Here is a 14,181-nt window from a genome sequence, read left to right as displayed (position 1 = left end):
GGCCACTGTCACAGACATCAATGGTCCAAGTACGCCATTGGTCTGTTAAATGCAGTGTCAGCCCTATGACTCCTTGCATGCAACTAGGCAGGGACTATTTTTTGTTGTAGTTTGCTGTTCTGTTTTTGAACAGTGCCTAGCTCAGTGAGCCCCTGAGCTATGATTGGGGGGCTCCTAGGCACTACTGTAGTACTAATAATACACCAACCACTCAGTGGGCTTAGCCAGATGGGTTTAAAATACACAACAAAACATTTTATTTTAGGTAGAATCCTGTAATTTGCAAACATGTCATTGTGTGAATAACCATTTAAAGAACACTTAACTTGTGAATTCTGAAACATCAAAGCCACCTGAGAAATTAATTGTTGTGTAAATTCTACTGGGGGGAAGAATAATACAGGAACATAGAGTCTTTATAATTATCCTCTTGCTCTTTTCCCCTCCTGGCCCCTGACTGAAACAAAGGCTTACCAGGAATGTGTATGATCTTGTCATGATTAATGGTGTGTGTTTGACTTCTGTGTACGCTTGGGCTTTACAGGAGACAAGGGTACAGGGGCCATTACTGACTGTGGGTTTTTGTTTTTAATCTTTCTCTAGTGTTCAAAACTGCTGTTGTCCTTGTATATAAAGATGGTTCCAAACAGAAGAAGAAACTTGTAAGTTTTGTTGCTAATTTTCCTATGTATTGAGGGATCCAAAATGAGCAAGGCCAAGATTTTCTAATTGTATTTGTACATGTAAACCATTATACAGTGGCTAAATATTGATTAGCTAATCTCTTTACATCGTTGTGCTAGTAGGTTGTAAAGATTTTTACAAGCAGGTAGTCACCAGTCAGGTTAAACATATAACTGCCTTTCTCCCTTTTGCAAATAGGAATTTGCCCTGTGTCAGTGTGAATGGGGTCAATTTTATGAATAATTTGAGGTGCCAGTTAGATTTTAAAGCTATAATCCAGGGGTCGGCAACGTTTGGCATGCGGCTCGCCAGGGTAAGCACCCTGACGGGCCAGGCCAGTTTTATTTACCTGGTGACCCGGCAGGTTTGGCCGATCACAGCTACCACTGGCCGCGGTTCGCTGTCCCGGGCCAATGGGGGCGGCGGGAAGTGGCGCGGGTGAGCGATGTGCTGGCCGCGGCTTCTCGCCACCCCCATTGGCCCAGGACGGCGAACCGCGGCCAGTGGGGGCCGCGATCGGCCGAACCCGCCGGGTCACCAGGTAAATAAAACTGGCCCGGCCTGCCAGGGTGCTTACCCTGGCAAGACGCGTGCCGAATGTTGCCAACCCCTGCTATAATCAAACAACTAGCTTTGCCAATTTGATAAGTGGGAGTGTAGCCAATATTGGGATAGAATTTAATTAGGATAACCGCTGCTTATTGAGTCCAGGGAGCACTAGTTTATTAACTTTTAACAGTAGGTTCTCTTCAGAACAGCACTTACCTTGGACAGAATTCTCAAATCGGGACAGTTGGTGTTCTTGCCTTTATAATCTTGTTGACTGGTTACCAAGAACCACAGAAGTACGTAATCAGCAGTTCTTCAATCCAGTGTAGATTCAACAAATACTCGAGGGCATGCAAGAAATTGTCATAGAACAGTATTGAGGTCAAGCAGTTATAACAGAAAACAAACAATACAAATATCCAACATTTTTTATTGCATTCACTTATTCCCCATTATCAGTTCTTTGTCTCTAATACACTTACCACACTTGAAGTAATTCCCCAAGGAAGAGGGTTGCACTTTGCCTTAAGGCAATCTTAGAAATGTGGTCCCTGCTGTTTTTAATGTTTGATATGAAATGGCCTAGTTTAAAATACTAGAAATAATTGCTTAAAGGAATAGTTTAAAACTCTCTAGGCCAAAGTAGTGTCCTAAGCATGTTTCCCCTTTGTTTAGGGCACTACTTTGTTAAAATCCAAATCCAGTTTTTTGGGGTCTCACTAGAAACAGTGTAGACTTACCAAGGAACTTTGTTACTTATCTTAAAGAACAAAATATCTGAAATGAAATCTCGCTGTTTTTTCTCAACCTTGTAACCCTGGAAAAGAGGAGGATTTGCCATGTGGCTGGGCCAAGTGTCAGTAGCACGCCTAGATTCTGCCGCTGCTTTTGTGGTTTCAGTGAACTCTGGAGTGCCACATGGTGACCCCTTTTTACACCCTGGTTTCAGGGGTTGCTGGAGAGTGGCTGCCCTCTTGATTCTGTTGGATGCTTTCCAAACTGCTTTCAGCTCTGTTTCTCTGCAGATTCTATTGATATCCAGAAGAAGGTGTTGGTGTATAACACATTCCTTCAATCCTTTTCTTGTCTGGAAGGTTCCTATTTTATTAATCTCAAGGACTGTATTTCTGTATTATCCAAATGTTAATTGGACTCTCACCCCTCCCTTTTTAATTTTCTTTGTATATTTCAAAGCTATATACCATTTTGATGCTTATATCTTTGAGTACTCCTTGTGACCTACAACTCCTGTATTTCCAGAATGCAACATTCATTTATAGTTCCTCTAAATTTAGTGGACATAGTAAATTCCTTGATTATATCCAATAATCTTCGCATCCTTTGGGGCTACAAGAGACATTATCTTAAAGGAATAAGAGAGAGAGATAGCTGAGTCATAAAACAGTTAAATGCACAGTTTCTAATTTGGCTTGAAAGATTATATTTATATCTGTAAAAATAATGGAGCCCTGTTTGCTCCAAAGATAAATCTTTAAAAATCTGTGTGTTTTGTGTGTGTAGGGCAGCATTTTCATATGTGGCTATGGGTGGTCTTATGGCCTTCTGGTTGCGGTGGCAGTTCCGCCTTTATTTTAAATTGTAATCGTTACATTAATACGATAAAATTATCTTCAAAATGAACAAAACTTCTGGAAACCATTATCCTTATGCAGGGAATACTTGCTGTGCAGCATAATCCAAGAATAGCTATTATAGAAACATGAACCGTCTTTTGGGGATGGGAGCAGTAAAAATCATCAATTCTATAACTAATATAGACAGGCTAATAACCTATTTCACCATGCAGCTATCTAGTAGGCCGAAAATACTTTGCAAGTATAGCATACATGTATAACTTACATAGTGCCATAGGTGTATTTGGTTCTGCCTCCTTACTGTTTTTTTATGTTTGTGCTGCACGTTAAAGCTTAATAAAAGTAACAACAACAAAATGCCATTATTGCCTTTATTAGAGTGCCCATAATAGTGACAAGGCCAGGCATGCCTATGACACTAGTGCTGTGAAATCTTATAAATATGCAGTGTGATCCTTTTTGATTAAATGTGGGGGGAGGTGGGCTTCATACAGCTCTAAACTAGCAAGGGTCCTGGTAATGTGAAAGAGGGTGGTTAAATAAAAGATGCTTATGGGGTATGATGGTGGTTGGATATCTGATGTTCATTCATGAGTAACTTCTCTATGGCATATGATACTAACTAAAAACTCGAAGTGCATTAAGACAGTACTGTATACTTGTGTCAGTATTCATAGCTACAAGGAGAGAGAGAGAGAGAGAGAGAGATTCCATCCCTATGTCATTGAGACTCTTGCCTAGTAAGGACTGACAATAATTCTCATTTAAACATCGCATTTCTTATTCTTGGAGTCAGGGCCGGCTCCAGCATGTGCTTGGGGCGGCACCTGGAGGGGGGCGGCGCGGCCTGGCGCTCCGGCCCGAGAGCAGAGCCCCAGCTGGGTTTGCCGCCCTCCCCCCGGCACTCTGGCCGCCGGGGAGAGCCGGAGCCCCGGCCAGGCTTGGCGCCCTCCCCTGCTGTGCTCCCCGCGCGGGGGGGGGGGGGGGGTGTTGGGAGGGCTTTTTTGCCTGGGGCGGCAAAAAAGCCAGAGCCGGCCTTGCTTGGAGTGATAAGATTCTTTAGCTAACGTCTCTAAAATATGGATTGTTGGCTGCCTACTCTGACAGGGTGACCAGTGTGCATCTTGTAACCCAGTTCTGTATCCTTGCTGGGATAGGGTGTTTCCTTGATTAAAGGGCAGAGGGAGTTTGTGACTAATGTATTCAAGGCATATTTGACATCTTTAAACTTTACCCCTTCTGAAATCGTGCACCACGTTAAATGTGATGTCTTTCTTCTGTATGGCCTTCATCAGTTACTGTAATGGTTAGTGAATGTAAAACATGGTCTTCAATTCTGGACTTTGGTTTGTGCACACATCACCACCACTGAGTAAATGTTGGTTGCTTGCAGTTACATAGGCCTCAATCTAGCTAAACATTCAAATGAGTCTTATTTGGAATCAGTGGGATTGCATTTGCATAACTTTAAGCACATTGCTGCACTAAGGCCATAGTGCAGTGTTTTGGGGCCAGTAGCAGTGGTTATTAATGCTGGTTCCCAACTGACATAGTGTAGACACAATGTTGGTGTGACGTTTTTTGAGTGTACAAGAATTTTTGGAAGGAGGATAGAGTGCGCAGGCCTATTTTGTGCAGAATGATCATCTTTGACTTGTACAATGGGCTTAATTGTTATCCATGAGCCAAGAAATAGCAAACTACCTCCAGGTAGTGTTACCTGAGGATATTTGAACCCAAAACTATGGGTTCAAATAACACAAACTTTTTTTTAGATAGTTTTAGGAAATTGGGGGACACAATGAATGGGGGACACAACACCTCTGATAAATGATTGGTACACAAGATTGCTTTTATTTAAAATGTTTTGTTTGAGTCTAAAGCACACATTTAAAAGAGCAATAGTCTGGGTAACTATATCTGAGGTACTCTAAAGTTTGAGATGGTGTTAAGTGGTCAGCCTTCCTTTTAGCCACTGGGGAGTTGGATGTCAATCGTTTAGCTCATTGACATTTTTTTTCTCTTTAAATTGCACATTTTCACTAATTTTTGTAGAGGTTGCTTAAAACAAAGCACACGACTTATAGTAACTCCCAATGGGTTAACAATTTTTTAGCCTTAGCAAAAAACTTTTAACTTTACTTATTAGCAAAGTAACTTCTAGCAAGAAACTTATGGTCATAGACACCCAGACCCAAGGTTAGCTATTTATATTTTTTTTTATTTTATTTTTTATTAAAGCAGCTGTTTTGTTTGCTTAGGCAAACATCAAATTATTCCTGACTACATGGTGGTCTTGCTTTCAGGTAATGGTGAGCTGAGTACACAAAATGGCTGCGGTTATGTCAAGTCCAGCTCTCTTGTAACATTAGTGTTAAGTGCTTTTTTGAGGTGTTGAGAACTGATCATTGTGGCATGGTGACATTTTATCTATACTTCCTTCCCGTGACCTAATATTCATGAAACTTCTTCATAGGCATTTCTATGGTTCCTACCACCAAAAAATACCAAGCCTCTAAATTCCTAATGTAAACTTTCCTGACTCTTTTTTTGATCCAGGGAGGATCACATAGGGCTTCAATTTATGAAGACTGGGACCCATTCCGTTTTCGTCACATGATTCCCTTAGAAGCTCTGCAGGTTCGCGCACTGGCAAGTGCAGGTAATGTTGAAATGTATTCATAAGTCTGTTACAATGCCCATCTCATTGCTTACTATCCAACATATGCTCTTTATAGGAGTTGGGGTTGTGTGTGTGTGTGGTGTTTGATTTATATAACAAACAAACAAAGTTCTAAAACTGACTTTGTGTTTCTCCACCTCCCATTTTGTTTCTCTCCTCCTCTTCTGCCTTCTAGTGAGTTGTAAGATTAGAGAAGGCAAAAGCTGTACTTCAAAATTGTGGAAAACTCTCCAAGAAAAAATGAGTTTTGGTTTTCAAAGTTTTAATTTTTTTGTGGACAATACTTTTTGTTTCAGATAACACAAACACTCACTCTGGCCAAAGGCCATGTAACCACTTTGCTGTTGTTACCAGAGAAAATCCTTATGACTAGTTGTATACACTTCAGAGGGGTCTGTTTGCTTCAATAAAGCCTGTGTGGAAGACGATGCAGGTGCAGAACTACATACACTGTGAAGATGATAAATAAGTTCAGACTTAACAAAACTAGGTGTATAATAGTTGTCTTGGGAATTTAAAAAATCTTTACATTGTGGAGGGTTATGAAAAATCTTTGACCTTAATGGTTTAATTTTTATTGTCGGGTATGTAACTGTGTGTGACCAAGTGTAGGAGTCATAACCAAGTGCCCTTCTGCTAGGGTTTGTAATCAACTTGTGTTCTAGGATACCTTTTAAATTTAATAAAACTGTTTCTCACAATTAGAGTACTTCTCAATTCTAGTTGAAATTACAACATGATGTGACCGCGTATATAATTAAGTAGTATAACGTGGTACAAAATGTTCTCCATATCTCTCTAGATGCAGAGACCAATTCTGTGTGCGAGATTGTTCATGTTAAATCTGAGTCCGAAGGCAGACCAGAGAGAACATTCCACCTCTGCTGTAGGTGAGTGTGCTTCCATGTGTTCTATTGTTGCTGGATTTCTAGATGCTCGTTGTTCTTAAAAGAAATACATGATGATAGCACAAGAGATTTACAACTTTTTCTAGTTCTACTGGCGAAGGATTCTCAAACAGAACAAAGCCATATTTAACCAATACGGAAGCTTTACAGGAATATTAATTTTTTTTCCCTTGCAAATTTGCCCCCAGCTATTGAATTCTATATGCAAATTTGTTTTTAAGGCTGCATTCACTGTCACTGAGCATTTGTCAGAACGCCAGGCAGCTGCTGAAGTGTCCAGTTTGGTCAGTGCTTTCCATGCTGGCAAGGCCTGACTCCCACTGTTAAGGGGCTTCGAACAAAGTACAGTGCCATGTTAACATGATATTATCTATCAAATCTGTATATTTAAAAGGGTTAACCCTTACTTCAGAATTTTGTTTTACCATTTTTAGGTTTTTTTTAAATTGATAGAAGTCCCTGCTGGGCTGATATTAAAAATAGTTCCGCCTGCTGTCTAGATGAGATTTGCATGATTTCTGCTCAGTCTGTCCAATGCAAGCACACAATATGAGAGATTACATTAGCTACAATAGGTTTGCCAAATAAGTGAGTAGCTGGCATCAGAGGAAAAGGAAGAAGAGAGAGGTAGACAGTACTTCCGTAATGCAGGATGCTTGTTTCCTTGGACATGGGTTTAAACTTGCACAGATTTAACAAAGCAAGGTGTACATTATACACTTTGATCTGAAAACTTTATGTTCGAATGACAGGGAAAGGCAGGCAGAGCAATTCACATTTTCTTTCAGTACTGGTGTTGATTTATCTTGCTCTGTCACATACTTGCAGGAATTATGGATCTCTTGTGAGCTTGTGCCCTAACTTTTTTTTTTTTTTTTTTCCTGTTTTCAGTTCCCCAGACCACAGAAAGGATTTTCTGAAGGCTGTGCACTCCATTCTACGTGATAAGCACAGAAGGCAGCTTCTTAAAACTGAAAGTCTGCCCTCATCCCAACAATATGTTCCTTTTGGAGGGAAAAGACTGTGTGCTCTAAAAGGTGCAAGGCCAGCAATGAACAGGGCAGGTACTGTAGGGATGCAGACTTTCAAGATCCCACTGATCCCAGCACCACTGTAGGTCACATCGGAGTTATAATATTTATTACCCATAGATCAGGGTTAGTGTTGCATCTGACCTGCCTTCACATCCCTATAAGAGCCTTAACAAGTGCCTCCATTTATACCACTCTTCACTCAAGGTTCAACATCAGAGCAATGATCCTTCTGGTGTAGGAGGCCCAAATGGGACTCCTTTCAGTTTCAATCAACTGTACGTTTTTTAATCTGCCAAATGGGTTGCAGTTGAATAAAGCTTTGCAGCAAAATTATGTACAGGATTTCTACAGATGACCAGTAGTGGTTTAAAACAAAACCAGCTCCAAAAGTGTCTCTAGCTCATCACCTCAAATCTTCAGCAGGGTTTGAAATTAGTTCTGCTTCATGTATCCTCCATTTCTCCTTTTTCACTTCTATTGGGAGTGGGCATTTGTTTGTCCTCCTCAGATCTCAGAGGTGTACTGGATTAAATGGTCTGTCTTAAAATGTGGACTTCATTTTCAGTTGACTTCAGGCAAAACACACTTTTAAAAAAAAAAAATCACAGGGAAAAGCAGTTTCGTGTTTTGGCAAACACTAAATGAAGAAGGGAAGAAACTTGCTTCTAAATATACTTTTTCTGCTCATTAGATCCAGATAACCAGGCTTTCTGTTCCTCCTCTGTAACAAGCAAGCCACACCAATAACATTCACAGCATGGCCTCTCTCAGAGGCTAGGGAAGGTTTTCACACATTTAAGATTCAAAGGCAGCCCAAAAGGTATCTAATTTGTACCATAGTGCTTCAATCATCCCATGAGGCTCCATATGCTTGAAATGTCAGAATCTTCTTTTAAGTGGGTTTGTCTAGTCATTTGCATGGTGGATGCAGTGGGGGTAAACCCCCTGCGTGCCCCACCCCAGCCTAGCTGGGCCCTTACTTGTAAATTTTTTTAACCCTAAATACTGAGCTGATATATTTGTGTTTTCGGGCTTAGGATAATGATTCTTTCCCCAAAGATGAATGCGTTTAATAGATGTGTTCTGAAGGTGCTTTCAGTGAGGGGACAAACAACCACCTCTGAATCTCAACAGCCTACAGTGGAGCTATTGTGTGCACAGAACACTGACATTTCTGCAGATCCTTCAGCGGGAGAATTCATCCTTTGCTTTGTCTGACAAGCCTCCTATGAAGATATTTCAACATGGAAGATGCCAAAATGCTATCTGAACCAGTCACAAAACTAGCAGACAGGTCTGATGCTGAAGATGGAATTTATGAAAGCAAAAGCCAGAAAATAACCCAGCAATGATGGGGCACTTGCACCTACATAAAGAGTAGGCAGCAACTCCAGTGTCTCCCAGCTCCTTCTAACTTGGAATGATTCTACATCATTCCTGTGGAGGCACCACAATATTTCCTTGTCAGTTTTGGGACACGCTGGGTTATTGCAGTCTGTTAACAGCAGGGCACGGCTGGTGAGAAGCTTAGCTCTACTCACGCTTTTTCATGCTGGCTGCCTGCCTGCCACCCACTTAGGAGGAACAGTAATTGTGGCCCATTATCTCAATTTGTGGATCTAAGAAGCAGAAACTTTTTACAGCTGGCAAAAAAATACCTGTTTCCATGAGAAGCTAAGTAAAGCATAACTTATGCATGCATATTGATAGGGAGGAGTAGGTCGTGCTGGGAAATCCTGATAGCTGGTGCCAAGGGATGTTAGGAAAGGGCAGTTGGAAGACTAGTTTTTAGATACATTTTTACCTTGTGTAAAGCATGTGGGATTTTATCTTTTGTGTGTGTGCAGTGTCTGCCCCAAGCAAGTCTCTTGGGAGGAGGAGGCGGCGGCTGGCCCGAAACAGGTTTACCATTGACTCGGATGCTGTCTTCGAAAGCAGCCCTGATAAAGAATCCCAGCAGCCCACAGCCAGTGGGGACACTGACCGCTGGGTAGAGGAACAGTTTGACCTTGCTCAGTATGAGGAGCAGGAGGACATCAAAGAAACAGACATCCTCAGCGATGACGATGAGTACTGTGAGTCTACGAAAAGCACCACAGTTGACAGAGAACTTCAGGAGCGGTTGCAGGCTGCTTCCATTACAAGCAGCCAGTCACGTCGGGCAGAGAAAGCACGGCATGCAATGGGCACACATGCTGCCAGAATGACTCAGTTGAAGAAGCAAGCTGCACTCTCTGGGATCAATGGCGGGGTGGAAAGTAATAGTGAAGAAGTCATCTGGGTTAGGCGTGAAGACTTTGTACCTAGCAGAAAACTGAACACTGAGCTCTAAACCTGTCACTTTCTCATTAGATGGTCTGTGTAGATATCACCCCTCTTCCCCACCGTCCCCAATACATGCAGTGGAGCATGATCCCTTAGCTTGCACACACAGTTTTGGCAGCTGAACCACTCTGAAACTGTGCAGCCACATTGTAGAAACTTTAAAAGGCAGGCGGGGAGTGTAAAATTTGAAATAAGCTGGAGTCCTATCTGTATATTACTAAGGGCTTTTAAACTTTTATTTATTCTAAAATGGGATACATAATATCACTGGAGAACAAGTTACTGTCGGCATCTTACGTATGTGCAACTTAAGTGATAGCACAATGAACAAAGAGGTTTTTGTATCTGTGAAATGTCAATCAGAGGCTCATCTCCTTAATGAGGAAACTGCCTTTCTAATTTGTACAGCTGCGGTGTTCTTAATCTTTTCCCTCTTAAAAGACTATACATGTATTTTAGGAGTGTGTGAGGAAAGGTTGGGATTTATGTTGTGCTGCGTTCTCTTGGTGTGTCTGGTCTAACTTATTTTCAGTGTTGGAAGCTCTAATTTTACGTAACATTTTATAAAGTTGCCAAACTCTTGAAAGAGATCCAAATTTAACACTTGAAATTTTTTTTTGTACTTTTTACCTGAGATGCAGAGGCACAAATGGGTAAGAATGTTAGTGTTACTTAGGATAGGAGGCTAGCCTTTTTTGCAGAGGGTTCAGTAGGCTAGTTTTTATTAAAATATCAACTGGAAACTCCTGCTTAGGGATAACTGGAATTCAGTTATGTTACAAATAATGTGACTGAATTACAAAGAGGGCTAAATTAATCCACGACTTCAGTGGAGTCATATCAGGGATGAATTTGGCCCATTATGACTGACAACATTTGGGTTTAGGGGAGGGGGGGAATTTATGGCCAAAAAACTGACCTCATCCAACTCTTAGTGTGGATGAAACTAGTGTATATATAAATTCCTTTGTAAAGGCTTTTTCCACTGCAATACACTTTGAACAAAGTTCTAAATAAGCAAACCTCTCAAACCTTTTTATTTAAATATCTAAAACAGGGTAAAAAATCTAGTGTTTTTAACGTAGACTTCCAAATATAAAAAAAGAGAAAATATAGCACTTTTAATTTTTTTAGATTTATATAGCTTTCCCATTTCACTTTCCACCTACAAAAGAGGAAGATAATGACATTTTCTTTGTATCTATTGATGTTTGACACATTGGTGGATACTTTTAAACCTGGTATTTTATAAATAGCTTTAGGACTATATTTTATAAGATCAGCTGTGACTATATTTTGAAACATAACAAATTGTTCCCCCCCAAAACATCAGATGTCTTGTGTCCCAGCCAGCATTCCTTCCCCACCACTCCCCCCGCCACCAGCTGGTTACCAGTGCACTATACTTAGTCTTTTGAATGTTTTCTTGTATCGGCTTTTGCTATCTTCTGATTTTTCTTTTCCTAAAAGCTTTAGAACGATTTCTATACCCTTTTATCATCACTTCATGGTTCTATATCATCTAAAGTCCATTGTGTCCCAATTTAGTAGAAAAGCAGAGGTTGTAGTTGTCCTACTGGAATACAGACAGTTGGGAAAGACTGGAAAGTCTGGTGCTTGGGAGGGTGCCATTGTTCTTGTACATAATGTCATGACATGTCTATGTCAAAGGTTCTTGTATATTTCTTTTATAAGCTGAAAGAAGGTCTATTTTTATGTTTTTAGGTCTATGAATGGAACGTTGTAAATGCCTGTCAAACAATAAAATACTGAAAACATCTGAATAGTGTTGTGGTGGTGAAGGGTGGGGTGTGAACGCACCAAGGACATCTCTGTCACTTCTGCCGTGATCAAAAAGAGCAAGCTGTAACCAAAATCCAATAAATGGATTTCAGCTGTTCAGGGCTGCTTAATACTACTCCAGTGACCTGTAACGGTTTGGCTTGGCAAAAGTTTTTTAGATTTTTTCTAATCAGTTATTTTAAAAAAATATATTTAAATTTTCAGTTGTGGGAACTTATGGGGGAGGAGAGTTGCACAAGAATTATTTAAGAATCAGTTATTTTATAGACATTAAAACATAAAATATATAAAGTACTAACCTTAAATTTCACTCTAAGTTCAAGCAGCATCACTGCCTAACTGTAAACTTCAATTGTTGATGGAAATCTTTTTTTCAACAATTGATGTGTACAGTGAAATTGAGGTTTAGTGTCATGCTGATAAACATCCAAGCCCATTATAGTATATCCTCCAACTTTGCTCCTTACAAAGGTGTATGTGCTCAATTTTATGAAGATCCTGGTTCAATTTCACAAACAATTTTTCTTTGTACAAAGAAGGGGGTAGTTGGTTAGATGATTATTTGGACAACAGCTCCCTTCCACACCCTGCACGGAGGTGGAATTCACCCCTGTGCAGATGACCAGCACAAAGCTTGTGCATATTTACATCACACTTATGCCCAATTTGATGGGTTAGTACAGTTGTAAATTAGAACAAAGAGGAAAAACCTTTCCTGGTATGAAATTCCTGCTAAAGCCAAATTCAAAGGGTCTTTTAATTAGTTAACTTCCCCTCCCCCCCAAATTGGATCTACTTCTGATCAAATGTATGTGTTCAAACATTCCACATTAGTTGGTTTCACAGTTGTACCATTTGACCCAAATGTGTCACCTAGTGGTGTGTGTGTGTATTTGAATTGGATTGTGATTCTATGCCCTGTCTAAGGGTGGCCTCACTTTCCTGAAATATTCATTTTCCTATGTTAATTTTCCTTGGTCTGTTCTTGACAGATTAGTCCCTGTTATCTCTCATACCCTCAACCTGGTCTGTCTCTCTCTCTCACCCCCACACTTTGAGTAGATCCACAACTGCAATTAAAAACCTGCAGCTGGCCTGTGTCAGCTGACTTAGGCCAGGGCTGTTTAAATTGCTGTGTGGAGGATCAGGCTTGGGTTACAGCCTGATCTGTGGGACCCTCCCACCTCACATGGTCCCAGGCTGTCGCCTGAGTCAGGCAGCACAGGCTAGCTGCAGGTTTTTAACTGAAGTCTAGACACACCCTCTGAGTCCCAGCTGGATACTAAAGTCAGTGTCTTACTACTTGATGCTGTTTTCTCCACTCTTGGCCAATTGAGCTTGTGGCTATTGCGTTTGTTTCTCTGGTAGACCAGATTATACCTTTTAAACAATAAACCACATTGCCTGTGCAAGATAATCAATTACAGAGCTTGAAATAATGCAACAAGGTAGATATGTTTCACCATAAAAGCGCATACATGCTTCTAGCTTAATCTTTAAAACTTGCAGTAGCATTTGTGGAAAGGATAAGTGTAGCTACCGCCACTACCACCCCCCATCTCCACAAGTCTAATATGCCCCAGGAATGGTGTGATGCTCTTAGAAAAAGTAGTATGCAGTTAGGATCAAATACCAGACCTTAGCTTGCCACATTATCCAGTATGCATAGCAGGAGGTAACTTCTGTACTGTACTGTACTGACCTGACAAGTGGAGTTCAAAGAGCAGAGATGGAAGCTGTGAGGTTTAAATTCACCAAGCACGTCTGGAAACACTTGCCATTTGTGCAGGAGATGAGCTCATTCTGTGCCTCAATCACCCCTGCTATGTTCAAAGGGCATCTCCATACACTTCTTCCCTTGTCTAGATATAAAGTTGTTTCTGCTTTAATCATTGGGTGTACGACTAGCCTACATTTTAGTACTGGCTTCAGTCTCTTAAGTAACAACTTCTGAGTCTTGTCACGCTTTATTGCTGGAAAATGTACGGCTTTATTTTAGCTCCTGCTGGATAAGAATTGTGGGTGATTTTTTTTTTTTTTTTAAAGCTTTTCTTTAAAAGCAAACACTTTTCCTCTTGCCCCCTATGAATTTTTGGTTTATTGTTGTATGGACTCATCAAGTGGGTGACATAACCACCCCGAAGTTATGCAAAGTAGTAGGAGACCCTGCAATGTTTGGTAATGAATGGCTTGCATGCAGTGCCTGAGTTCACAAGTGGAGGTCCTGCTAAACCAAATGTTCATTAAAAATGATCAATACCACCCCTGCACAGGCTGGCTTTCATAGAATAGAATATCAGGGTTGGAAGGGACCTCAGGAGGTATCTAGTCCAGCCCCCTGCTCAAGGCAGGACCAATCCCCAACTAAATCATCCCAGCCAGGGCTTTGTCAAGCCTGACCTTAAAAACCTCTGAGCACTTGGCTACACTTGCAGCTGTACAGCACTGTGAGGTAAACCTGTCTTCGTACAGCTGAGTAGGGAAAGTGCTGCAGTCTGTCCACACTGCCAGCTGCCAGCGCAGTGGCGTGGCCACATTTGCAGCTATGTTGGGAGTGGTGCATTATGGGCAGCTATCCCAGCATTCATGTGGCTGAAAAG

General features: G+C 41.0%; 1 protein-coding gene across 5 annotated transcripts in view; it reads left to right on the top strand.

The window, feature by feature from the left end:
• Nucleotides 1-11,558, top strand: part of TIAM1 (TIAM Rac1 associated GEF 1) — a 267,806-nt gene extending 256,248 nt beyond the window's left edge. For 4 of the 5 annotated variants that reach the window (XM_054047922.1, XM_054047939.1, XM_054047930.1 and 1 more), the window contains 5 exons: nt 604-662; nt 5,388-5,490; nt 6,314-6,401; nt 7,311-7,483; nt 9,301-11,558. In XM_054047922.1, coding sequence (XP_053903897.1) covers nt 604-662; nt 5,388-5,490; nt 6,314-6,401; nt 7,311-7,483; nt 9,301-9,785 — 908 coding nt within the window. In that variant the 3' untranslated portion in view covers nt 9,786-11,558. The remainder of the gene's footprint in view (nt 1-603; nt 663-5,387; nt 5,491-6,313; nt 6,402-7,310; nt 7,484-9,300) is intronic. The other variant, XM_054047952.1, reaches the window with a different exon arrangement.
• Nucleotides 11,559-14,181: the final 2,623 nt, after the last annotated feature.

The sequence above is a fragment of the Malaclemys terrapin genome, chromosome 1 (assembly GCF_027887155.1).
Source record: "Malaclemys terrapin pileata isolate rMalTer1 chromosome 1, rMalTer1.hap1, whole genome shotgun sequence".
NCBI lineage: Eukaryota > Metazoa > Chordata > Testudines > Emydidae > Malaclemys > Malaclemys terrapin.
Note: the sequence above shows the minus strand (reverse complement) of the source record. Positions and strands in the feature narration are given on the sequence as shown.